Source organism: Anguilla rostrata, chromosome 11 (assembly GCF_018555375.3).
Source record: "Anguilla rostrata isolate EN2019 chromosome 11, ASM1855537v3, whole genome shotgun sequence".
In the NCBI taxonomy this organism is placed as follows: domain Eukaryota; kingdom Metazoa; phylum Chordata; class Actinopteri; order Anguilliformes; family Anguillidae; genus Anguilla; species Anguilla rostrata.
The window spans coordinates 38,062,739-38,089,727 of NC_057943.1; the positions used below are offsets into that span (position 1 = coordinate 38,062,739).

The 26,989-nt window shown below is 43.1% G+C and overlaps 1 protein-coding gene across 1 annotated transcript in view; it reads right to left on the minus strand.

Moving 5' to 3' along the window:
• Nucleotides 1-619: 619 nt before the first annotated feature.
• The window catches only part of LOC135234856 (kinesin-like protein KIF21B), a 99,883-nt gene continuing 73,513 nt past the window's right edge, over nucleotides 620-26,989 (minus strand). Inside the window, 6 exon segments of the mRNA XM_064299850.1 lie at nucleotides 620-6,813; nucleotides 9,827-10,026; nucleotides 21,449-21,619; nucleotides 21,847-21,964; nucleotides 22,829-22,993; nucleotides 26,175-26,355. Of these exon segments, the coding sequence (XP_064155920.1) occupies nucleotides 6,765-6,813; nucleotides 9,827-10,026; nucleotides 21,449-21,619; nucleotides 21,847-21,964; nucleotides 22,829-22,993; nucleotides 26,175-26,355 (884 nt within the window). The 3' untranslated portion in view covers nucleotides 620-6,764.

The following is a 26,989-nucleotide window of genomic DNA, read 5'->3' on the forward strand; positions in this document are numbered from 1 at the left end:
GACTCAGCTGTGCTCCAGACCGGCAGTGATGACGGATGATTAAGGTCTGTAACTGCAGGCGTTTTCTCTGCGCGTCAGCCCATGTCCATCACCAGCCCGAATACAGACACCCTCTTTGCTCTGCCTGGTACAGCCAGCACAAGCATTTTCAATAATTACTCTCCTGCTCCTTTAATTGAGTTATTTGCAGATACACACGTAAAATATTCCTTAATAACAGAGCAAGGCCGCAGGCACAAATCCGGAAGTGCTTTAGCTAAATCGCTTTTGTAAAGGTTACATGAATGAGTGTTGATTTAGCCATTGGTAATGTCATCAGGAAACAAAAAAAGTGTTCTACAGGTCTGAAAGGACTTTTGACAGGCACGCCTCTTCACTGTAATCGCATATTTTACTGCAAATTACTTCTCATATTACCATCGCTGCCAAGACATGAAAGGCTCCAGGGCATGTATATCACTCTCTCTAAATCTACCGAACATTTACACCCCCCCCCCCACCTACCTGCCCCACACACACAAGATAAGCGCACACCCACACAACCGTGCGCAAGCACACACAAACAATGAAAAACTATATCTGAAGACGGAGAGGGGGAAATCACACAAAGAGTCTCACATTCTTTTTGATTTATGATTTTAATTTGCAGGAGACAGTGAATCCCTCCTTAAATAAAGCAGCTTTTTACAATGAAGTATTTTACACAGGTTTGGTCACATGTACATTTAAAAAAATAACTGATATTTACACTCTACTACTGAAATACACCTGTGTGTGAAAAGGCACATCTGACCCAGTGAACTCCAGCAGTGGGGCTCACCAGTGGGGCTGTAGCAGTGGGGCCCACCAGTGGGGCTGCAGCAGTGGGGCCCACCAGTGGGGCTTACCAGTGAAGGCCAGCAGTGGGGCTGCAGCAGTGCTTCCCACCAGTGGGGCTGCAGCAGCGAGGGCCGGCAGTGGGGCCCACCAGTGGGGCCACAGCAGCGGGGCTGCAGCAGTGGGGCCCACCATTGGGGCTGCAGCAGTGCTGCCCACCAGTGGGGCTGCAGCAGCGAGGGCCGGCAGTGGGGCTGTAGTAGTGGGGCCACCAGTAGGGCTGCAGCAGTGGGGCTACAGCAGTGGGGCCCACCAGCGGAACCCAGCAGTGGGGCCCCCCAGTGCACAGCACTACGGCTGTTCTGCTCAGCTCTTCTGTGAAGAAGAGACGCCAGTGTGTGGCCAGCGCACCTGAGATGCTCCAGAAAGGCACTTAGGCAGCAAAAGTCATAAAGTCCAGTACAGTTCTGTACACACATCTAGAGGGACTTCCAGTTCCTTAGTTGGATGACACTTCTGCTGAGCATCACCAAGGAATTGTCTGATGAAAAAATGTTTCTTTGAGGTAAAGAAAATAATGATATTTTTGAAAGTAAATCCTCTGCAAAGCTGTAATACCTTAAAATCTGGTCAGTTTGGGCAACGAAATTCGAGGGCTGCATTTTTTACAGATGTGTCACTAAAGTGCATGCTAACATAAGACTTACATCATACAGTATGAAGTGAGAAGCTTTGTTTTCAAGAAAGTTTTTTTTTTTTTTTTTAAAGGGTTTGTGCCCATTTCAAAACTAAACCCATTGTTAAGAATATACCTGAACGTACACATAAAATGCAACTTTAAATAGTCTTTTTTTTTAATTTAGTAAAACGATTATGAAGCAGTCGATTCTCGAGAATATTTATCCTCAGACCTCAAGTAAAAGCTTTCATAACCAGTGGACGGTTGCACATTTTGGAAGCCCAGAAGTTCCTGCGCCAGATTTTTCATTACTTCCCCTTTTCTCTCTGCAGATCAGTGTTCACAGTGCGCACATTCTCAGGATGTGGAGAAAAGGTATTACCTCATCCCTCCATGCAGAAAACCAGGCCTCTCCTGTTCCCACTCATGCCCAGGAGAGGCCAGGTAAGGCACAGGAGTGCTCCCAAGAGGTCAGGGGTCACCAACACAAAGACAAGGATGAGCCTCGGAGAGAGAGAGCTTTGCTAAGGTGAGAGGAGGGGCTGCTTTTCAGACACAGTTACACAGCCTCTTATCCCACTGTGCTTACAGAGACTTAGCACAAGCAATGCATCATAAAATAACAATGATTATAATATCATTACTGGGGCCCTGTAGGAGAGGGGAGACAGATTATAGTACCGTCAGTCAACCACTGACTGTTTATTCCCTGAGTATTGTCTCCCCTTCACACACAGCCCCACACACCCTCCTGTCTGACCAAAGGAGAGGCCAGGCCTGGAAAAAGCATTACTTCAAATATGTTAACACTTCAGATACCAGGAAGGTAACTGCAGATTACTGACAATTAAAAAAGAAACATCTATTTGCAGTAATATTCAGTACAATATTACTTTCATGTTTTATTGAACCTAGAAATTTGAAGGGATTTGCAGGAGCATTTTCAAGTTTTACTGGCATCTAAAGTGTTAAATAATTTCAAATACTTCTGTGACCCAGGTCTGGTAGAAACTCAATGCATGTATACACATGCCCACACATGGCTATATATACACATATACTTGACACAGTCAGAAATGTTCCCTATATATACAGTTACCATTATGCCACTAGCTAATACTGAGAGGAGTTAAAACTATGGCCAACCTTCCCAACAGCTCTGAGTAACTGGAAAAGAACACACCGAGCAGGCAAATAGAGGGCTTAAATGTAGCCAAAGACTGCCTTTCTAAAGCATCTAAAGATAAGATTTATTGGCAAGGCCATGATAACAGTCACTGGGGTTACAGAAAGCTCAATCCAAACCCCCTGTTATGAGACTTGTCTGTTAGCATGGATCAAACTGCCTCTATCCACAGTGCCACCTTCGAGATAAATGAGTTGTTTGAGCGAAGCTGTCAAGAGTGGGTTCCATGGCACCCCCCCACCCCAAGCATGTTTGTGCCCCCTACATTTTAAATACTTGGTATTGGTAAAATCTGAAAACACTCCTAAGGATCCCCAAATATTTTGAACAAAACACAACACAGATCAAAAACAAATCACGAAAGAAGAATTTTGTTTCTCAGTATTGGTAAAAATAGATGTTTTAAAAGGGTCAGTGATCAACAGAAGCTTGACCAAGGTTCTAGTATGTCACATAAGGCATTTGACCCAGGTCTGGTGTGTGTGTGTGTTTGTGTGTTTGTGTGTGTGTGTGTGTGTGTGTGTGTGTGTGTTTGTGTGCACTCCTAGTAACATAATCTCGGATATCAGCAAGCACAAAAGGAACTGACAGATTTCATAAGTCTTGCAATTTCACTCAAAGGAACTAGCACAATATAAAATCCACCAGTTACACCTGACATATCAATAGAGCTGTGATTAATGTGGCCTCTCCTGGTTGCAATAACTCCTCAACCCATGTTTACAATACCCTCCCGTTCCTCGGAACTGTAAAAGCCCAGAGATGCCTCTGACAACTCCAAGGTGAAAGGAAAAGAGTCCAGGTATAAACTGGAATTAAAATGTGCCGGAGTGTTCGATCACAGAGACATCGCCTCATTAACCATATGCTCTAAGGAAAGGGCCAAGAGAGTCATTTAAGAAGAGTACAGCATGCAGGAGCTGCTTTCTGTGTTGTAAATTTCAGAAGAGTACAGCATGCAGGAGCTGCTTTCTGTGCTGTACATTTCAATGAGATGCACACATCTCACCTGTTCGTTAGTCATGCCAAGCCTCCCGATTTAAGACAGAAATATTATGGGAAGGGCACACAGTCATTCACACATCTCACAGCAGGCCCACCCAGCAGAAGACATATAGTACAAATACAGAATACAGTCAATATCATTAAACAGCCTTCCATATCCCTTTTTGTCATTTTTAAAATAACACATATGGAAAGACCTTATCGAGCTCTATGTGCCCTCAGTGTTTCATAACTCAATAACTAATAAAGTTGGTTTTAAACACCACATGACTGAAGTATACTGCTATGTTGGTCAATGGAACAGAAGCATTTTTTTGATATATTTAGTGATAAGGTTTTTCCATGGCACCAGTTTTATGTTTGACTATAATAATAATAAATATAATAAATCTCTTACGTCCAGAAAAATGCAATTCTCAGCAAGACCAAACTCATACTCATACTTTCCATCTACCATGAGCATAGTGTTTCATAGAACTTTACTAGTCCTTGAGTTAGGAAACTCTGAAAGCACATAGAGCCAGATGTAGAGATGAATATGTGTTTAAAACATATTTTTAAATGAAATAAAATAAAAGCATCTGTAAGAGTAGGACTGCTGATCTAGGACAGATTTCCCGTATCCTAACCTCATCTATCATTAGCGAAAGGCAAAACTGGTCAGAGACCAGCCGGCCTATCCCAGCATGCTTTACTGCATTCAGACCCAGTCTTTATGTGGAAGTTAGATTGGGTTTTCCTGCAGCAGTGCAGCCTCCCTCTCATGCCATAAAGGGCTGTAAATCTGGGCACTGAGAGGAAGCTGCTCACATTAGCCAGGTGAGCAGGCAGCCATAAATCCACGGATGTGCTGTCCCACGATGCCATGGGAAGCCCAGGCAGGCCCGGGTATGGTGGGCTGGGTTATCTTCACTCCAATCTGTGTTCTGACAGAGCTCTGCTTCAGTTAACAAGGAGCTTAGCATCCAACGCCCACCTGAGCCAATTCCAACCACCATCGCCACTGCAAATATATATATTCACCAGTCCTTAATCACCAGGCAGCAATGAGCCATAACAACCTACTACTGGACCCCACTTTTCCCCAGACACAGACTAGCTGTTACCCAGCACTGTGTCCAGCCACCGCCACTAATGTGCAACACACCCAGCACATTTCACTGGCTGCCAAAGGAAGGAGAGGACTCAGATGCATCAGCAAGGAGTCCTGTCACTTAGCAAACTGGGGATGTGGGGGGAGAGGGAGTCCTGTCACTAAGCAAACTGGGGATGTGGGGGGAGAGGGAGTCCTGTCACTTAGCAAACTGGGGATGTGGGGGAGAGGGAGTCCTGTCACTAAGCAAACTGGGGATGTGGGGGAGAGGGAGTCCTGTCACTTAGCAAACTGGGGATGTGAGGGGAGAGGGAGTCCTGTCACTAAGCAAACTGGGGATGTGGGGGGAGAGGGAGTCCTGTCACTTAGCAAACTGGGGATGTGGGGGAGAGGGAGTCCTGTCACTAAGCAAACTGGGGATGTGGGGGGAGGGAGTCCTGTCACCAAGCAAACTGGGGATGTGGGGGAGAGGGAGTCCTGTCACTTAGCAAACTGGGGATGTGGGGGAGAGGAGTCCTGTCACTAGCAAACTGGGGATGTGGGGGGCGGGGGAGTCCTGTCACTTAGCAAACTGGGGATGTGGGGGGAGGGAGTCCTGTCACCAAGCAAACTGGGGATGTGGGGGGAGAGGGAGTCCTGTCACTAAGCAAACTGGGGATGTGGGGGGGTTGGGGAGTCCTGTCACTAAGCATACTAGGGATGTGGGGGAGGGGTAATGGAGTCACTAACACAGGAAACTGGCTCTGATCTCTGCCCCCGCTGGAGCATGATGACTGACACCCCCATCCAATCCCAAAGAGCGTTAGTTTCAACGACCTGTTCTCAGCTGAGGTAGCGAACATAAAACTGGCAGGAAGAGGGTGGATTTGGATGCTGACTGCGGACTTACGGAAAGAGTCCACAGTCAGTCCTCCCAGAGAGAGGCGGGTAATTACATGAGGAGCGTGAGCTCTACAGCAGGTCTGCGTGTGACACGAAGAGCATTTAAAGTGCATTATGTGCATTCCAGCATTGGCATGCCAGGAGTACACCTGGACAGCAGGTATCACACACCACATCGGAGAAACCCTGCCTGCTCTCACAGTTATAATTTATATATCGGCAGAGAGACCGTTAATAGCACTTAGATAGTGAATAGATAGTTATAGCAGTTACTGGTTGCCACACCGCTTGTTCCCTGAAGTTAATCCCAACCTGTGGAACCTACAAATGACCCTCAAATCCCCAAAGGCGGTTAAAAGGTGAGGGAGTTGGGATCAATTGCGCCGTCTAGTCCAGAGATGTCTTAAAGGAGGAAAAACACCACCTGTGACACTGCCACAAGCACAAACACAGAACGAGTGGGTGGATTTTCAGGTCTGAGCAGAGTCACACCGAGAGATGCTTTAAAATCGTTTGAAGGCAACGGGGAGCAAAGACATCCTACATCTGCACTCTCTCACTCGCATTGTCTTTGGAGACAATTGCTTGCCACAGGTTGCCACAACCTTGGTGAGTCATAGCATAGGCAGCGATAAAAAAACAACTGTTCATAGAAAAACAAATGGCTGGAGAAAAGGTTTCAGTGAAAGATTATACAGTTGGACAAGATACTAATCTCAGTACTGTTAACATTGTAAATTCTGTCTCTCTGCCATTGATGTAGAAATATTGTTAATCTTAGGAGTATTCCTGAAGGGGCTTGGCTAAGTGCAGTACAGTGGAAAGGGATGCTGTGTACTTTAATATAGCAGTTTTATATCTTGTGATATAACAGTCCTATGCTGCAAGCTCTCGTTTCCAAGAAGAACCTCCTCCCGTTAGGACTGGAGAGTATCTGGAAAGCCCATCGAATCCGTGCAGGCTCTCCCCAGCACATGCAGGCCTCCCTGCTCCCCATGGGAATTAAATCAGGCCATCTCTCATCTGGAGCCAGTTCCAAAGGCTCTCCTGTAGCGAAGAGCGCCCCCTGGGGGTCGCTGGGACGATGCTGTTCAGCCAGAGCATCACCTTTTCCTCCCCACTTTGGCTAGCCAGATCTTCACAGACATGTCACTGTAGAGGGAGGGAGAGAAAGAGATTGAAAGAAAGAGGGAGGCAGAGTGACAGAAACAGACAGAGAAAGAAAAACAAAAAGACAGAGAGAGAGAGAGACAGAGAGAGAGAGAAAGGAAAGCAGATTACACAATTGCCAGCAGTTGTAAAGCATCACTGTCGTTTCCACACAGCAATAAAGAACCTTGGGAGTCAGACACCAAACACAAACACCGTCAATACAAGGAACTGTGACATTTCCCTCCCCAATTAGCAATCTGGGCCTGGATCCAAAACCAACACCAGAATAATGCAGCCCAAGTGTGAAACTACATCACGGAGCCATATTTCTCTTTTCCCATCAAAACAGGACAAAAGTCCCACTCCGCACACAGAGCAAAATGACAAAATTAAGGAGATTATAACACTGGCAAACATTTCAACTTCCCAGAAACTTCATTCACTGTTCCTCCAAAGAATTGCAGCTGTCAGGTTAATCTTCCTTTGCAGCACAGTGAGTTTGTGCAATGGGAGCAGCAGGCACTAATCCCGTTACCTTTTGGATAAACTGACTGACAGCGCGACGCAGCGAGTGCCGCAGACAACGGCTGCTGCTCACTCAACTTCAAATACGAGGATTTATGTCGCTGGGGCATACAAACCAATTAGAAACAGACCGTGTTTGTGCAACAGAAGATTCTACACATACTCAACCAGGATGGGGAGGGGTGTTGAGGGTGGGCAGGAAGGTAAGAGGAAAAGAAGAAGACAGGAGAAGAGAAGGGAAGGGGCAATTGACTGCAGTCACTGCAGAAACAGGGCCCAGCACACACACACACACACACACACACACACACACACACACACACACACGCACACACACACACACATACATATACAAACATACATACACACATACACAGACATACACACACACACATACACAGATATACACACACACACACACACAAACACAGACACACACACACACACATACACAGACATACACACACACACATACACAGATATACACACACACACACAAACACAGACACACACACACATACACAGACATACACACACACACATACACAGACATACACACACACACATTTTGTTACGTTACAGCCTTACGTTTTTAGACTCATCAATCCACATACAATACTCCATAATGACAAAGTTTTTTTTAATTTTAGCAAATTTATTAAAAATAAATGACTGAAATCTCATTTACATAAGTATTCAGACCCTTTACTCAGTACTTTGTTGAAGCACCTTTGGCAGCGATTACAGTCTCAAGTCTTGGGTATGATGCTACAAGCTTGGCACACCTGTATTTGGGGTATTTCTCCCATTCTTTTCTTCAGATCCTCTCAAGCTCTGTCAGGTTGGATGGGGAGCGTTGCTGCATAGCTATTTTCATGTCTCTCCAGAGATGTTTGATCGGGTTCAAGTCCGGGCTCTGGCTGGGCCACTCAAGGACATTCACAGACTTGTCCTGAAGCCACTCCTGTGTTGTCTTGGCTGTGTGCTTAGGGTCGTTGTCCTGTTGGAAGGTGAACCTTTGCCCCAGTCTGAGGTCCTGAGCGCTTTGGCGCAGGTTTTCATCAAGGATCTCTCTGTGCTTTGCTCCGTTCATCTTTCCCTCAATCCTAACTAGTCTCCCAGTTCCTGCCGCTGAAAAACATCCCCACAGCATGATGCTGCCACCACCATGCTTCACCGTAGGGATGGTATTGGCCAGGTGGTGAGCAGTGCCTGGTTTTCTCCACACTCAATCTTGGTTCCATCAGACCAGAGAATCTTGTTTCTCATGGTCTGAGAGTCCGAGAGCCTTAGGACTTTACTATGATATCCCTATGTCGTTGTCGACGGACTGGTCTTTCTGACAAAGTCTGATATCACTCCTTGACATTCTCAGTCATCTGAGGCAGAGTTGCTCTTCTGTTTTTCCTTGCATCTCACTAATGCACGAGCATCATGGCTATCGAATGTGTACTTTCAACCAAATTTTCCGACCCTATTTACTGATGTTTATCCCATATATCTAAACGCAGTCATTGTCACTTTAGTTATTGTGTTCCTATTGAAACACTAGCCAGTTGAACAGCCTTTGAGACTGAAGCTCCTGCCATCCCTGCCCCAATAATTAACCCTCTTTCAAAGTCAATTAGATCTTTTCCTCTTGCCATTTTTATGCAAAATTGAGGTCAACTGGGCCGGCTCAGCATTTTTATACAAGCCACAGAGCGTGATAGGATGTTAATTGTTTAATTGTATCATGCAGTAAACCTGTATGGAAGCATCTGCATTTGTTACATTTCTCCATTCGTTTATTCAGATTTTCCTTTAATTTGTCACTAGTCTGAGATACAGACTAGTAACCAAGGTGACATGACTCTGAGGACCTTACAGTAGGCGGCACCTACTCACGGCAGAATTATCTCAAATGAAACATTCTAATATTTACGCTAAGATCATCTAACACCTTACACGACAGGTCTTCCTTGCATGGATGATGTTTTAATTTTTTTCCCCATCAATCGCTGCCATATTAACACAAACATTAATTCAATTTTATTTCTGTCATGAAAAACCCTGCTCCTCTTCAGCCAATCATGCGGATTCTTCTAGTCCCCAGTAGCAACTGCACATCCGCTTTATCTGAAATCTAATCAGGCCAAAACCGCAGTGTTTCACATTGACGTGTCATAGGACCTCCATGACTGGCCTGCCAGCTCAGATGACGCTTCACACCTCCTAAGTGAATCATTTCAGAGGAATCCTGCTAAAACTCGGCAACCCTCACTTTTCAGTTGACCCCCATTATGACATCACTGAGAGGCCGGTGATTGTTATGTAATGGCTTTAACCCCACTCCTGTACTGTACAGCACTCACAGGGGTCTAAAGCGTTTTTGTTTAACCTCCAGGGTCTAAAGAGACGAACTCTGCTTACTGCAGGTTGCCACGGCATTCCAGGAAAACCCTCAATCCCAGCCTAAGTGACCCTCTGCCCCCCCCCCCCCCCTTACCTTGAGGCAGTGAAGATCTGTCTGGAGTTGGTGCAGATGGCATTGATTGGGCTGTCGTGACCTTTGACCTCTCCAATAGGGGTGAAGTTGTCCACGTTCCAGACCTTCAGCGTGCCCCCCCGGCAGCCGCTGAGCAGCATGGGACGGTTCGGCACGTGGGCCAGGGCACACACCCAGTCCTTGTGCGCGTTGGGGATTTGCTGGAAGAAGAGAGGGAAGAAGGAAGAGCTCTGTCAAACAGGGTCGGGGATCACTTCCCCCAAAACCCAGAATCCCAATTCTCTTTTCCTCTCTGCTGAACGAACCTCTTCGAATCTTTCAGATCTTAAAGACCCTGTGCAGTCAAAATTATGATTTTGAAATGCTTATGACCAAAGACTATAAGGTTACTTACACATTGATGTTAAAAGTATTTCATACATGTATGTAATGTATTAGATATTTTTTCCTGAAAACTATACAATGCTCGACATTGCTGCCTGGTGGAGTATTTGGTATTGGTGGTTTTCAGACCAAATTTGTGACGTTACGAATGTTTCTAATTCGCATTGACCAATGTGGGGTGGCCAAAACACTCACCCAGTATGAATATTTAAGTAGTGTGCGCTCAAAGCCATGATCAAATTCTCAAATACATGTTGTGCGGGTCTGCTGCTAACATTAACTATCCAGTTCAATAATGCCTTATTGTGTGATTAAAGATTGCAGAGATAGGAATGCATCTTTTCACGCCTTGCCAAAAAGATCCAAGTCTCCGAAAGGTTTGGAGCGATTATATAGAAAAACAAAACGGTGCACAATTAGAAATATCAAAGGTGACAAGATTGTGCAGTACACATTTTACAATTATGAACAGAAGAGGATGGGTTTTGCCAAGACAACGTTTCTAAAGCCAGATGCTGTGCCAACTATCAATCAAGATAAGGTCTGTTTGTCTTTTTACTTTAGGTGTTTTACGCATATGCTACCTAGCTCAATGTGCATGAAACCCAACGCAGCTAACTAACCCAACCAGGGAATCCTAGATAGCTTTGATGCTATCGATAATCTAATTAAGCCTTTGCTTAATACGATCAGTTAATGTTAAAGTTACTTAACGTTGACATAGATTATATTACAAATCATAATGTTAGCCGTCCTAACCTCACTTTACTTCGCTGTCGATAATGTCTAGCCCGAACGGACGCTTACTGGTTGAACGGACCGGTTCCGGTAAGCATCCATTCGGGCTAGATGACGTTCTGCTATTAATCTAATCAAGCCTGCAAACTATAACGTTACCGTTAACCTCATCTCCCCAATTTACTTGCTGTCTGGCTGTCGATAATTTTGCTAATGTAGCAATGAGCTTACTTATCTTGTTTAAATATAGCTAACGTTAGCTAGCGAGTGTAACGTTACTATATTCGCCAGACTGTTATAACGTTACTGCAGCAAAAAATAATGTTATGTGCTAACGTAGGTTATCCTATAACGTTAGGGTCCTATATTGTAGGCTGTAAGCGATGGGCTCATACATATACAGCTCAATATATCTAATGCTGTTATTGCTGTACTCGTTATCCATTATTACGGTCGTATGATAACTAGCTTTAAAAACTGACGTTACGTGGAGTGAGTGCTGATCCAGGTCAGTGGGAGTGAGCGGCCCGGTGTGAGGGAGGGGAAGTGTGAAGACCAGACGCGATCAGACAGGGGATCTATAAGTTACCAAAGGGGCACTCCAGTAACCACTGAGTCTCGTGAGAGACGAAATGAGAAGGGGGTGCTATACTCCTAAGGGACATATCCCAAAAAATGAATAAACCCCTAAACGGGTAACTGAGGAAGAAGGAGTATATAAGGAAAATAAAGGAACAGGGAAAAGAAAAGATGAAAAAACGACTTTGACCCGAAGCAGAGAAAAAGAAAATGTCTTTTCAAAAACAAACAGAAGACGTACTGAGGCCAACTAAAACCAGGGGGGAAACTGGTTAGTAAGGGGTAGAAATGTTTGTGCCCCAACGGTGACACAATAACCCCTTAAAACCGCCAGCCTCAGAATCTGGACATATACCGTCCTAATACCTTTTTCCCAAAAAACAAACAAACTGAAGTCAGAATTCTTTGTAAATTTCTTTGTTCTTAAATTCCTTACACCTTGCTCAGAAATACGACAGGGAACTGGCTAGAGCAAAACACGTTACACTCAAGCACCGTTCCACTGCCTACTGACGCTTTAAATACCCAGCCACAGGTGTGGCTGGTAATCAGCGGAAGATGTGAGCAACCCACAGGTGAAACAGATCAGAGGTAACCCTGCAGGAATGCACGGAATGTTCAAGCAGGAACAATCCTCCCACAGGAACCAAAAATAACGATTAGCCGAGTGGCTAATCTGCAAGCTCGAACTAATCGTCCCCACACACCAAAATAACGATTAGCCGAGTGGCTAATCGGAATGCTAACCACTGAGCCGGTGCAGGCACAGAAAAATGATCTACCCTGCACAGAAACCGTGACACCCGGGCTGTCAATCAAAAGTGAATGCATAAATAATTAGGACAGAACTGACACGCCCAGTCAGTCTTGAATCTGCTGTATTAAGAAATTCAGGTTTTACATCAAAGCAGGTTTTTTATCTTTTCAAAGTCTAATAAGTAGAAAAAATACATGTATATTGTAATTTAGTAACTAAATGAACAATTTAAATGTAATAAAAGGGAGGCTGCACAGGGACTTTAAAAATAAAAATTTTTAAATCACACAAGCAAAGTATTATCTTTATTTTAGAATGAATGCACTTTTCCCGTTTGATTTATAATATCACACCCCTGTTTGCTTGTAGTAATGCAAGTGACAGCACATTTTAATGGATGTGACTAACCTGCTGCCTCGCCTGTTGCCGACTTCAATGGATTGTGTTTTACGGATGACAATGTTCTCCTCATTTCAAAAAATGATGCAAAATTGCAGGGATAATTTTCGGGCTATTACTCGGTCAGTTCAAAGAACCCTAACAAATTAAAGAGCAAGTAACTGCCTCTAAAATATCCAAGTTACAGGAATACTATTTTAAGGTCTGTAGAGTGCTGTAAATTACATTTTACATTTATATTTCTCCATGCAGAATTGAGTAAAATAAAATACTTAAAAATGATCTATTTAAGAAGGAACAACGATAATTTCAATGTTGTGAATGTCAAAAACTGCACAGACCTATTTCCATGTGTGCAGACTCTAGCGAATTAATTAACATAAATTAAGTCTGTAGTGCTGACACACACCAAGACCCAGCATACAGTCCAAAAATGGAGCTCTGCATCCATGTTCCATACCCCCCCACCCCCCCTCACAGGCCTCAGGGGTGTCAAGTCAAAGCATTTACTTACATTATGCAGAGCTAATGGGCTTGTAGCACGCCATTCCGGCTCCAGAGGAGGCAGTCGCATAAACTTGCCTCCAGTCTCTGGTACTCAGCGAGGCGGCACTTGCATGCATGCCCATAAAGCACATTAAACACGTGTGTGAAACGCTTTAACTCTTTCACCACCCCACAAACGTGGAAAAAAACATTTCCGCAGACCCCTGAGATTTTTCAACGTGAGTCATTAACTGAAACGCCACAATAAAAAGAAATGCATTTTGTTTTGAATGAATTGATGGAGAAGCTTCCTCTTTAAACACTGTCAGGAATTGTCCTGCCAGTTAAAGGGTTACAGTGTTTGAGGTGCTGCTGTCTGGAGGGCAGATCAGGCCCAGTGTGCGTGGGGGTGTGACTGCCCCCCCTGCCTCTGCATAGTGCTGCTCTGGCGGTTAATGTGCATCTGCAGAGCCCCGGCGGGGGCCATCTCCACAGGAAGTGTGGCTCACACGCTGCTGCGAGCCCTGGGGCCAGGGAGGGCAGTGCCACTGCTGCTCCTGTACACAGGCTCCCCGTCCCTGTGATGCTCAGGATCCTCCTGTGATCCTCTTTCAAAAGCAGCATGCCCCCTCCCCTTCTCCAGGACTCCCTACGGCCAGCCTCCTCACAAACTAGGGTTGCCAGATCTAAAAATAGTCAAAACCAGACAATATACACAGCTGGGGGTGTAATCGGGAACAAGGCCAGCTCCGGCATCGAACGAACCAGCGGCTCACAGGGGAGCCATTCTTTCGGACCGGGGAGTCACTGACACGCATATTCATTACACACTACCACAGAATCTCTCACATCAATTACTCAGACTGGACATCTCCCTAAATGGCACAGGAATCATCGGAATCCCAGCAGCTACAGTATGGGGCATATGAACACATACCCTTGCACAATATTGCGAGACAAGAAGCCTATCAATAACAATTTGTTTCTAATTTTCTACAACACGAACATTGCATTGTCCAGTCAGGAACATACAGGACCTGTACGGATTATTTAAAAACCATACATTCCGGTTGTAAACCAGACATCTGGGATCTCCCAACCTACTGTCAACTGGTAGCCAACAGCTATAGTATCTTCTACCTGGCCAAGACATGCCCATGCAGCCTCTCGCTAATGCATTTATACACATTTCACTGTCATACTTTCTTATTTTCTTTTTCAGTGGATAGATATTTCTGGACTGGATTACTGTGACCTGAATTGTAAACTTTGAAGCGTAGGTAAAGGACGTGACACCAGGGACCACACCTCACACTGCAGTGGAAGGTGAAGGATGTGACACCTGGATCCACCTCACACTGCAGTGGAATGTGAAGGATGTGACACCTGGGTCTACCTCATACTGCAGTAGAATGTGAAGGATGTGACACCTGGGCATACCTCACACTGCAGTGGAAGGTAAAGGACGTGACACCTGGGTCTACCTCACACTGCAGTAGAATGTGAAGGATGTGACACCAGGGACCACACCTCACACTGAGAGAAGGTGCCAGGGCCAGGGAATAAAGACCAGGACGAGAGGGAGTAGATGATGACGCGCACAAAGCATACATAGAACCCCCACACTCAGAGAGTGAGTAACCTTTTCTCTCTGACACTTACACTGACAAGCGTACATTCAAGGACGAGAACCAGAACCACCGCTGATCCAAAGTAGAGGTTCATTTTCAAAAGGAGATGAAATATGACCACCCTTCAAATCATGTGCTGTTTTTTGTTATTGTTTCTAAACTAGCACCCACCTCTAAGATCTCTAGGGTAGTTGTGAATGTTGAACATCGTGGTCATTATACAGCAAAATACAGGTGGCTTCCCCTATACTGCTCAAACATGGCAATGGTGAGATGGAGGAAGTGGTGTGCTCAGAAAGAAGAGAGAACGACGAAGGTGTGCTTAAAAGCACAAAAGGGGGGAGTGTGGAGGCCAGGTGAGGGACAGATAGCTAAATATGCAGAAGTAGGTTGCTCAGATGATGAAATTATGAATGTACCTGTGTTCCAGGGCAAAAAATAAAGGTCTTTCATAAGCACGTTGTGCTTTACATAACAGCTGTAGGAAATTCTAGCCTGTAGTGTGACCTAATCTAGAGCTATGAAGGGAGGCAGAAAACCTTTGTTAGTCAGAGAATCGCAGACTCTGTTCCTGTGTACTCTCTCCAAGCTGCATGAATAAACAACACATCGCTTTTTGAAGTGCCAACCAAAATTAGATGGAATGTTTTTCCACAACAGTACACAGCTTAAAATATATTTTTAAAGCAGCCAAAGCTTGGACATAATACATACAACCTCTACAGAGATATTGATGCCTACTGTATATCAAATTTGCATATCGACATATAAGTGAACCTGAAGGCAATATCTCTCTCATTGGAAAAAAACAGAGAAAAAGGCTCAAAATTAATTACAGCATGGCACATCTATTCCTGTCAAACCCCCAAAATCCCCAGAGATCCTGTCACAGACCAGATCTATGTTTCCTACAAAAGAGAAAAACTGAATTCACAATGGAAAGGTTCTTCCCACATACACAATTTTTTTTATTTAATTTGCCATCAATTCTGGAAAGTGGATTAAAGTCTGAATGAAATCAGAAGCCAGCCATCACCTGTGTAAAGGCCTTAATCAAAAACAGAGGAGAGAAGATCAGGGAAAGGACAGTAACATGAGTTCTGCCATTGCCCAAGGTTCTCAAGAACAGAAATCCATGTACTATTCACCCTGCTGCCACTTGTAATAATTCACTGGTGGATTTCTACACCGTGCCAGAAGGGATTTGTCAGATCTTATCCTAAAACTCTATTAATATCTTCCTAGCTTATGAGATACAGTTCTGGTCTCGCTGGACATGGTCAGTTTATATTAATATCCCACTGGGGCAAAGTTTCGCGGCACTGGAGAAGGCACTGTTCTGAAGAACGTACCACTAGCACACTCTAAATAAGCTCGATTAGCACACTACCGGAGACGATGCTTGATTAAGCAAATTCTCACCAAAGGTAACAGGGGCAGACATGTATGCGAAGCTGGCATCCCAAGTGTTTAAAAAGATCAAACCGATATCCCTGTTTGTTTGCACTACGCTTGCGCCATACATTGTTTGTGCTGCTATGGCTTTTTAGATATAGCAAATTACATTTTATGGGCTATGATGTCACCCAGTACCCCAACCATCTCCAGATTCCTCTAAAATGGTCTCATTCATTGGTGCAACATCGTTAACTGCATTTTTTAAAATCATTATTTAGATCTATTTAGAGGCTACAGTATTTTCTTAAGCAAAGATGAAATGTTTTTAAATTACTCAGCAGATTTCTGTGCTAAATAAACTTTAACAAAGTGTATATAATCCTAGTTAAAATGTTATATACTCCATTACATTAAAATACTCTCTCAAAATAGATTTTGTTAAACTGAACATTTTGCTGAGTCAGGCTAATTAAATCCATTTCTTCCCCCGCAAGGTCTAAAACCAAAGAAAACCTGTCATATCACAACCCTCAGACTCCCCTGCAGCACTTTGGATGGGAACACATCTGCCATTAAATGCCCTCTTGCACCTCTTTTCTTAACAACGTACAACCGAAGCATTTTGCTTTGAGGCTAAAGAGCTCAACTTCAGCCTCATCAGACCACAGAGCCATCTTTCAGAGGGACTGTCACACAGCTTCTGGTGAACTCAAGGCCTGACTTTCTGAAGTGCTGAACAGACTGTTGATCTCTTTACACTTTCTCCCATTTGATCCTATGAACTCTGTCAGTGCTGCATTCGGTCTTTTCTTAATTTCTCAGACTTACCAGTGCTCTTAGGTAGGTTCAGGGCTTTTCTAGTGTTTTAATATCATTTTCCTGCATTTTGCCTCCTAAAAAACTCCATCTCAAGGGTCCACAGGCATTTCTTTATTCTTTATGACAGCGTGATTGATCAGATCAAATTGTGAGTGAAACCTCACAAAGTTGGTGAAATTTAATCACACAATTGAACACAAGATACTACATTTAACATAGGTAGACCTCAGTAACCTATTTAATGTGATCTCTCAATAAAAATGGAATACACATTTAGGTTGCTAATACATAGGGTTGAATACAGTTGAGGCCAAAATTTTACATACACCTAGGCTAAAGATATTCAAACTCAGTTATTCACAACCCCGGACATTTCATGTAACCCTACATTTCTTTTGGCAAGTCAATAAGGGCATGTACTTTGTTCACATCAGAGGTCATTTTAAAACAATCGATTAGAGACAAATTTATTTCAGCTTTAATTCACTATATCAGAATTCCAGTGGGTCAAAAGTTTACATACACCAAGTTGACTGTCTCTTTAAACAGTCTGGAAGATTCCAGAAATTTATGTAAAGACTTTTTAGAAGCTTCTTATTGGCCAATTATCGTAATTAGGAGTTAATTGGCACCTGTGACTGTGTTTAAGAGCCTACCTTTTTGCCCTTGATACCATGGGAAAATCCAAGCAACTCAGCCAAGACCTCGGAAAGAAAACTGTGGACCTCCACAAGTCCGGTTCCTCCTTAGGAGCAATTTCCAAACAACTGAACATACCACGAGCATCTTTACAAACAACTGTATGCAAATATAAAAATCTTGGGACCACACAAACACAGCATCGTTCAGGAAGGAGGCACAAATTAACTCCCACAGCTGAACGAACTTTGGTCCGAAAGGTTAAAATGAACCCCAAGACAACATCAAAAGAACTGGTGAACTAGTTGGAGGCATCAGGTACTAAAGTATCTATATCCACCATTAAGAGAATCCTACATCGCCATGGCCTGAAAGGCTGTCGCGCAAGGAAGAAGCCTCTACTCGGAATTAAAAAGCCAGAATGAAGTTTGCAGGTGATCACCAGGGTGAAGACCTAGCCATTTGGAGGAGTGTTCTCTGGTCAGATGAAACAAAAATTGAACTATTTGGCCAAAACTATTTGGGGTGTTGGCCAAAATGATGTACTTTTTAATAATTCTGAATACATCTAAACACTGAATTTCATTTTGACATTACAGACTTCACAGTGCAACAAAAGCGGGGTGAAAGCTTTCTGAAGGTACACAATTAAAACCTCACAAACATCAGAAAACATAACAGGCGAGGCAGGGGTTCCTGGCATTCCTTCTCCATGCACTCTCTCATGCTGTATGGCTCCCTCCCACTTTAAAGAAACAACCATCAGAACAAAAGGCCCCCAAGCTGCTGGTTCCACACACAGCGGCCGATGCTACATGCTTCTGTGCCAACCGGAAAGCAGCTAAAAGCACCGTGGAGGCAGATAATTATGATCAAGCATCGCTTCAGTGGCCTGCCACATCAACACTTGGATTGGGCACCAGGGATCTGGTAGGTCTTAATGAGGACCTGGGTTTACTCTGCTTTCTGTAATGACATCCCTAAGGCAGCCTGTATTTTGGTCTTCTTTCCCCCTGATACTCTAAAGCTTATATGTTAGCTTCTTGATCTTATGTACAATACTGCACAATACTGTACCATTACACATCAGAAGGGAAATATTTTAATCATGCATTCTTAGCTTGAGCACTTTGTTATTCTCTATAATCCCTGTATAATATTTCAACTGCTTACATATTTTCAAACATGCGCTCAAACGATGTAGGCATTCTTGGATTTCGGCAAGGCGTCCCACAATTGGATTTGTTTTTAGTTAGTTGTGCCTGCTGGCCAGAGGGCGTTTTCATTCTCATATTACCCACAATGCCTCAGGAATGCCTCGAGTACAGGTGTACCAGTCTTCTGTAGAAAAGGTAGTTTCGAGTGTTGAAGAGAAGCTCTGTGCCTTTATGTGCCTCTATTAAGTGAAGTTGCTCTCTCCTGTCTAACTTTACTTTCGTTGTAAAATATTTAACAAACTCATGTGCTGATTAGTAACTACGTCACCATTTCCCACAAGGTAGCAAGGCAGGCAATCTGAATACTTAAAAAAGGTCCACCAGTACAAAAATCAAATTAAGAGAAGCCTAGAAAAGAGGAAAGAGTGTTGACTATACTAGCAATGCAACACTGCTCCACGGCAGCCATACAGAAAATCAGGGGGCTCTCACTACAATTCCAAAGCATAAATGATGTAGGTCTCTTAGAACGAACTTCCTCAGAAAAACTGTTAACCTGGAACATACAACAGTTTCACAACCTCTTTTACTGCAAAGTTAGAAAGCAAGGTATTCTATCAACAGAAAACACCAGGGAACTCGACAGCTCGTTCATGCGAATGTGAAATTGCTTTTTTAATTTACCATAATGGTATTTCTATGAAAGATTTTATTAAATGCATTCAGCAAATAATTCAGTCGTAAATATTGGGTTCTATGAAACTGCTTCACAAACACACAATCACAGATTTCAGAGAGAGGTTATTGCACTATTTATGGTATATAGAACAGTAATTTCCATTCAAAATGAACATTTTAATTCTTTAAATCCCCAGCCAGCAATTACAGTACATTTTTTCTCACATATGTATACATATGGAAATATATTACAACTAATTACAATTAATCATATTTCAATCTACTGAGGACACAGTAATTTCACAACTGTAGAGAAACGTTCTGCCAGTGATATTCAGAACTTAAGAATATAAATTTATTACAACTTATAAATGTCTATAAATCGCACTGGGTTTTATATCTTTTACATGATTAAAAACTCATTACTCCTGATCTTATTTACCCAGAATACAGAATTACAGAATAACCTTAAGGGGGAAATATTTTGTAGTGCCATTGCAGCTTCAGTGCAAAAAATACAGAACAGCAATGACCTAAGTGTTTTTCTTACCCTGTTGGCCACCATCGATAAACCCCCAAACCTCATTTCAGAAGATGGATGCAGTTTCCTGCCTGCCCAAATACAGGCCTCTGTCACTGAGCACAAATGAAAATTGCTTATGGGGTCTTGACATACAGGGCTGTAAAATGCCAAAGAAACAATAATTGTGCACTAAACTGTCACTTCTTTCGATGTACTCTCCAATATCTACCGGGGAGTGCCACACGTAATGTATTGCTCTTTCTTATTGTCAGTGGTGAAGATAGAGGGAGAACAGGGAGTGTAATTGATGGTAGAACATCTGAAGTCAGCAGGTCTGGTGTAAGGCGGTGTGTGCTACTCTGTTTTACTCTCACGGTTCAGTGGTGGCTGAGCAGTGTAATGTTAGAGAACCTGGGATGGAGCTCTGACATCGCATGTTTGATTCCCAGGCAGGGCACCATGACTGTACCCTTGAGCCAGGTACTTCAGTACATATCCAGCTATATGAATGAATACAACTGGATAAGAGTCTCTGCTAAAAGCCAGTGTCTGCAGGCATCAGGTCCACTGCACTTTAGTGCATCATGGATCATTGTTTCTATGATACGCTGTAAATAACCACACAGGCTCAAGTACACACACAGGCACATGTGCGTGCACGCACACTCACACACATACACATGCAAACATGCACATACTGTACTAGAGCCCGACCAATGCCAGATTTTTGGGTCCGATCCCGATTTTGGAGAGTCCTAGCCCACCAATTACCAATGTTTTGACCGATATTTTGTCAAAAAGTGCAACATTTTCAAATCAATTTGAAAAACATATTTTATTAAAGTTTCTATATTTAAGAACATTTAACTTACAAGCAAACAAATAAAAATAAAAATAAGTAAAAGATGATATTAAATTAAATATATATATTAACACCATAACACGGCCTGGCCGATATATCGGTCGGGCTCTATACCTTACACACTCTCTCACTCTCTCAAATTCACACACACACGCACAGGTGAACTCACTCACTCACTCACACACACTCTCTCTCTCTCAATCTCTCACTCACTCATACTCACAGGCACAGGTGAACACACACACACACAAACATGCACATACACACTCACATTATCATACATTCACACACTCACACTCAGCGTCTCTTATCCATTACTGCCTCTCAGCATACAGGTTCAAGTTTAAGAGTCCAGGGGAAGAGCTCACAGTAAGTGAGACACAGGATGATTATAACACCAAACATGAGACCTGAGGCAGAACACACTGTGGTTTCCCCCCATAGCCATGGTCCCTGATGTTACCGTACAGTGAAGTACTGTCTTGCCTGAGCAGAGGTCTAAAGTGCTAAGTCAATGCCTCAGGATCAGTTCATGACAGAGGTTAGACCTAAGGTGGCGACAGTCACTGTACCTGGATCAGTTCCTGTTGCTCCAGATCCCATTTCTTAATCCCATTGTCCCGGGAGCCACTGAAGAGCACATCCCCCTGGATAGCCAGGCACTCGATTCCGTCGTAGTGTGGAGGCTCAAAGTTATGAGCGGGGACTACATTTCCCAGCATGCCTTCTGCCGCATCAAAGACCTTGAGCAGAGCAAAAGCCAGAGAAGCACAGTCAGCACTAAAGCTTTAGAAGGGAAAAAAACCCCCAACACCAAGCATTTCTGCATGCACACACACACACAGACAGACACTTGCACTTGCACACGCACACAAACACTCGCTCGCACATGCACATTCACACACATTCAAACATAAACAATAACACGGACCATAAACACAAAGATATTCCATCTGTTATGTCCCCCTACCTTGATGTAGTGGTCCTTAGACCCAGTGATAACCTGGTCTCTTCTGTCCGTGGAGCGGCCCACTGTCAGGCACATCACCGGTCCAATGTGCCCAGTAAGCTTCCCGATGGCCTGCATCCTGTACCACACACCAGCAGATTCAACATCGCACACAGAGAGGACATGAGCCTACAATCTGAGTACAGCGCTAATACCAGAGACTCAACCCAGCTGAGTACAGCGCTAACACCAGAGACTCAACCCATCTGAGTACAGCCCTAACACCAGAGACTCAACCCTCTCTGAGTAGAGCACTAATACCTGAGACTCAACACAGCTGAGTACAGCGCTAGCACAAGATACTCAACCCATCTGAGTACAGCACTAACACCAGACTCAACCCATCTGAGTACAGCGCTAACACCAGAGACTCAACCCAGCTGAGTACAGAGCTAACACCAGAGACTCAACCCATCTGAGTACAGAGCTAACACCAGAGACTCAACCCTCTCTGAGTAGAGCACTAACACCAGACTCAACCCATCTGAGTACAGCGCTAGCACAAGATACTCAACCCATCTGAGTACAGCACTAACACCAGACTCAACCCATCGAGTACAGCGCTAACACCAGAGACTCAACCACTGATACAGACTACACCGAGACTCAACCCATCTGAGTACAGAGCTAACACCAGAGACTCAACCCTCTCTGAGTAGAGCGCTAACACCAGACTCAACCCATCTGAGTACAGCACTAACACCAGAGACTAAACCCTCTCTGAGTAGAGCACTAATACCTGAGACTCAACAGCTGAGTACAGCGCTAGCACAAGATACTCAACCCATCTGATTACAACACTGACACCACTGACTCAACCCATCAGACTGGAACACTGACTCAACCCATCAGACTGCATCATTGACACCACTGACTCAACCCATCTGACTATGGGGCTGACACTGAGCGCAGTGTGTGTTTAGGGCAGGTCTCTCCTGCTCACCTGCAGAGGTCCCAGGTCCTCACAGTGTTTCCTGCCGCAGCGTACATGGCAGAGCCGGCTGGATTGAGGGCGATCTGGTTGATCTGGAGCTCGCCCTGCGTGGCGGTGACGCTGCGGGAGGCCGTGCCGGCGCAGGCATCGCCAGATATCACCTGACCGGAGGAACTGCAGAGGCGAGGGGAAAAGGTAAAAGAAATCAAATCTTTAAATCAGTACTTGAACCAACTGCACCTAATGGCAGTGAGGTGTGGGCTCCACTAGCACAACGCAAATGTGCAAAATGGGACAAACATCCAATCTGGGTCAATTGGGTCAATATCCACAACTAATTAAAATTCAGAAAAGAGCCATCAAATTTTGGACACATTTAAAAATAAGGGGCGACATAGCTCAGGAGGTAAGAGCGGTTGTCTGGCAGTCGGAGGGTTGCCGGTTCGATCCCCCGCCCTGGGCATGTCGAAGTGTCCCTGAGCAAGACACCTAACCCCTAATTGCTCTGGTGAATGCGAGGCATCAATTGTAAAGCGCTTTGGATAAAAGCGCTATATAAATGCAGTCCATTTACCATTTACCATCTGTGCCAAGGCTCGTACTGAGGCTGGCAAAAAAAGCGTTCCTTCAGCGTGGAATGAGCTCCAGAAAGATATTAATTTACAAGAGCTTGTACCATTAAATTATTTTTAAAAAAGGCTTAATGTTATGGAGGAAAGTGAAATTTGTAATTGCTTTGACCCTTAGTTGCACTACAGACTACTCATGTGTAACCAGATTGTGAAACTTTGAACATTGCTGTTTGTCTGGTTTTACAGTATGTTAAATGATGAAATTTTGTTGTGTCTGTAATCGACTGCTGCTTTCTTGGCCAGGTCTCTCTTGAAAAAGAGATTTCTAATCTCAATGAGACTAACCTGGTCAAATAAAGGTTAAATAAAATAAAATAAAAATGAAGGCCCTGCGTGCAGCGTTTTGTAAAAGTATCCTCCAGAGTCAGAGGAAAATCACTAAAAATGCATGCATGGCAAAATTGGGTCAATATCCACAACTAATTAAAATTCAGAAAAGAACCATCAAATATTGGACACATTTAAAAATAAGTGACCCCAACTGCTATCACTACAAATCCCTGAAATGCCAAGAGGTGAACACAGTCAACTGGTCCTGGGACTCCCTGAAGTAGATACTAATACAACTAATAATAGACAGTCCCAGTACAATGACTCCAAGCTCAGAGAATTTGACAAAACACAATTATAACGAAACAGAAATAAAAATATTTGACCTATTGGAAAGAAATGACAAAACATTTTTTTGCTATTTGGCCCTAAACAGACTGTTCACCATGGCTGAGTACCTGACCATCGTGACAGATAGTAAGCAGACAGCCTTGGTAATATACAGACAGTCAGTGTTTGTCTAGATTTATGTTTCATTTGGGTTCCATTGTATATGTTCTTTTCTGTGCTTTGGCAACATAAGATATATCTTGTCACAACAAAAAAGCATTTCAAATTTGAATTTGAAATAAAAAATAATATTAGACATGAAGAATGTGTAGGGAAAGCATGGAGATGCACAACCAATATTAAAACTATAGATGTGGTACTATACTACACAGAGACCAGTGTTGGGATCAATTCTGTCAATCCAGCAAACACACTGAAATTCAATTAATTACTAGGAAAATCTCCAAAGAATATTACTGCCAATTTCTGAATCAATGAATTGAATTACATTGACTTCCTGAATGTGCCTTATTAAAAAGGTATTGACCCCTAGCCTGTCAGAGATTCAGGGCCCTATTTTCCGGCCCGTACATGGTGTGTTGGAACTGTAGCACTGGCAAAGTGCTATTTTTATCATGGATTTTGACGCGTCTGAGCCATTTGGTATTTACTATGTTGAAGTGGGAGGAGAAGCAATGTGTGTACAATCATGGCCTATTCAAAAGCCAATCAACAATTTAATATGCTGTCCAATTTGACTTTGATTTAAATCCCAGAAGTAGGAAAAATGCATACTTTGCATTTATTATTCATTGTCTTTTTTATCATTTTAATTCCTGTATTCATTTATATTTTTAATTGTTTATGGCTGGTCTTGCACTGCATTATGGTCCATAGGGTATTTTGTTTTTTTTCTTAAACCCTTCTGTGATGAGAAGAATAAAAATAGATGCAACTTGAATCTCATCATTTTAATTGACTGTAGTTAAAATGATAGCTACAGTACTGGTACAAATATGAATAGACTGCATTTATAAACAGTTGAATACAAAATTCGATATTTTGCAACAATCTCTCTTTTTGGCATTAGAAATGTCATATGTAGTAAAATTATTAACTTTTAACTGTAACTAGACAATTCCAGCAGAAATTGTGAAGTGTGGTTGCCGCCAATGCAAAGTCGACTTTGTGCTGAGTTGGTTCAACTTAATTTTTTTGAGTTGGTTCAACTTAAATTTTTAATTTATTTTGAGTTGGTTCAACTTTATTTATTTCTTTTTGAGTTGGTTTAACTTAATTCTTTTTGAGTTGGTTCAACTTAATTCATTTGGGTTGGTTCAACTTTATTTACTTGGGTTTGTTCAACTTAATTTACTTTGGTTGGTTCAACTTAATTTATTTGTGTTGGTTCAACTTAATTTATTGGGGTTGGTTCAACTTAATTTACTTGGGTTGGTTCATTAAACATTGCCAATTTAAATTAATGGTGGAATGTTCACCCTTGTGATGTCATAATGCTCTTCAGCTGCTAGAGGGCATTGTGATGTCACAAGGGTCAACATTCCACCATTCATTCTCTATGGGGTAAAATTGCCCACAAAAAGTTGAATTTTTCAGAAGCCGTGCACCAAAACTTTCCACAAAGTAATAGCACACTATTCCCGATGAAGCCGCTCGATTTGACATAGTGCACGTGTATGTGGTGCGACAACTCTGGGAGGAGTAGCAGTCCAAAAAATGGGTGGAATAACGAAGAATAATATGTGAGATAATAGTAGTGTGATTGCCAAAGGCAACCACACTAATTAAAATATGATGAAACTATAACTCAGTAATCTGACTCAGTTCAGTTAAACTAAGCCATTGTTGTGATTTAATCCAGCTGCAACACACCCACTTATATATTCTGCATAATCCAGCCCATTTTCACTACATGGAAAATAGAGCGCCTTACAGTGGAACTAATTGACTGTGTACATGAGCATTCATTGGTGTTTCGGTCTAAATTTTGGCGTCAATTGTGAGAACAGCTGATCTGATAGGCTGAAGGACTCCTGCAGGGCCGCTGGATTGGTGGGAGCAGCAGGTGAACCTTCAGTGTGACTGGTGAAGGGAACACTTACGTGAGGGTGCGCACACACTTGGCGGTGTCGCGGATGTCCCAAACTTTGATGAAGGAGGAGGAGACGGTGAAGACCAGACAGGAAGTGCGGCAGTACTTCACAGACACCACGTTGTTGGGGTGGCCCTTCAGCGTGACAACCTCCTGCCCCGTCACCAGGTTCCACATCTTACAGGTACGATCTGCAAGCACGCACCAGAGGCTTAAAGAACAGACGCTGCACCACCAAGTTCAGTTCCCAAGAGAGGAATGATGCATTTGAGACATTTCATAACCAGTGACCACATCGGTGTAAATTTGGTTCTTGTTTGGTGTTGCTGTTTGTTGGTTCATCATCTGTACTGTCTTTATGCCTTTATGGATTATTTGAATATAAAACATAATGATGAAAAATAATTGAGAATGTCAAATATCAATCATTTACTGCATGAAAGCCTTGTTTCATTTCAATTTTTCAGATTGTGTACGTGTTTGGAAGTCATAGATATTGAATAGTTTGTACAAAGTTTAGTTCTGTGTTACTTTAAAATCCCAATATGTCCTGGATATATTTGACCCAGGCTAACAGTTTCACAGGTGCTAATAAGCAAAAGGAACACAAGTGTTAATGTTCTGCTTTGCACAGTACCATTCATGCTGGGTTTGTGCTCTGATTGCTTAATCATTCAAGTATTCAAATAAATTGAGAAGAGCTCAGTTATTAAAAACCCCTTTCAATGTTTAATTCATCTGCAGTCCCTACAGAACTAATTTAAACTCGAAAGTGTTAAGTTGGGTGTAATAAAGATGAACTCATGGACCCTCCTTCATTCAGAT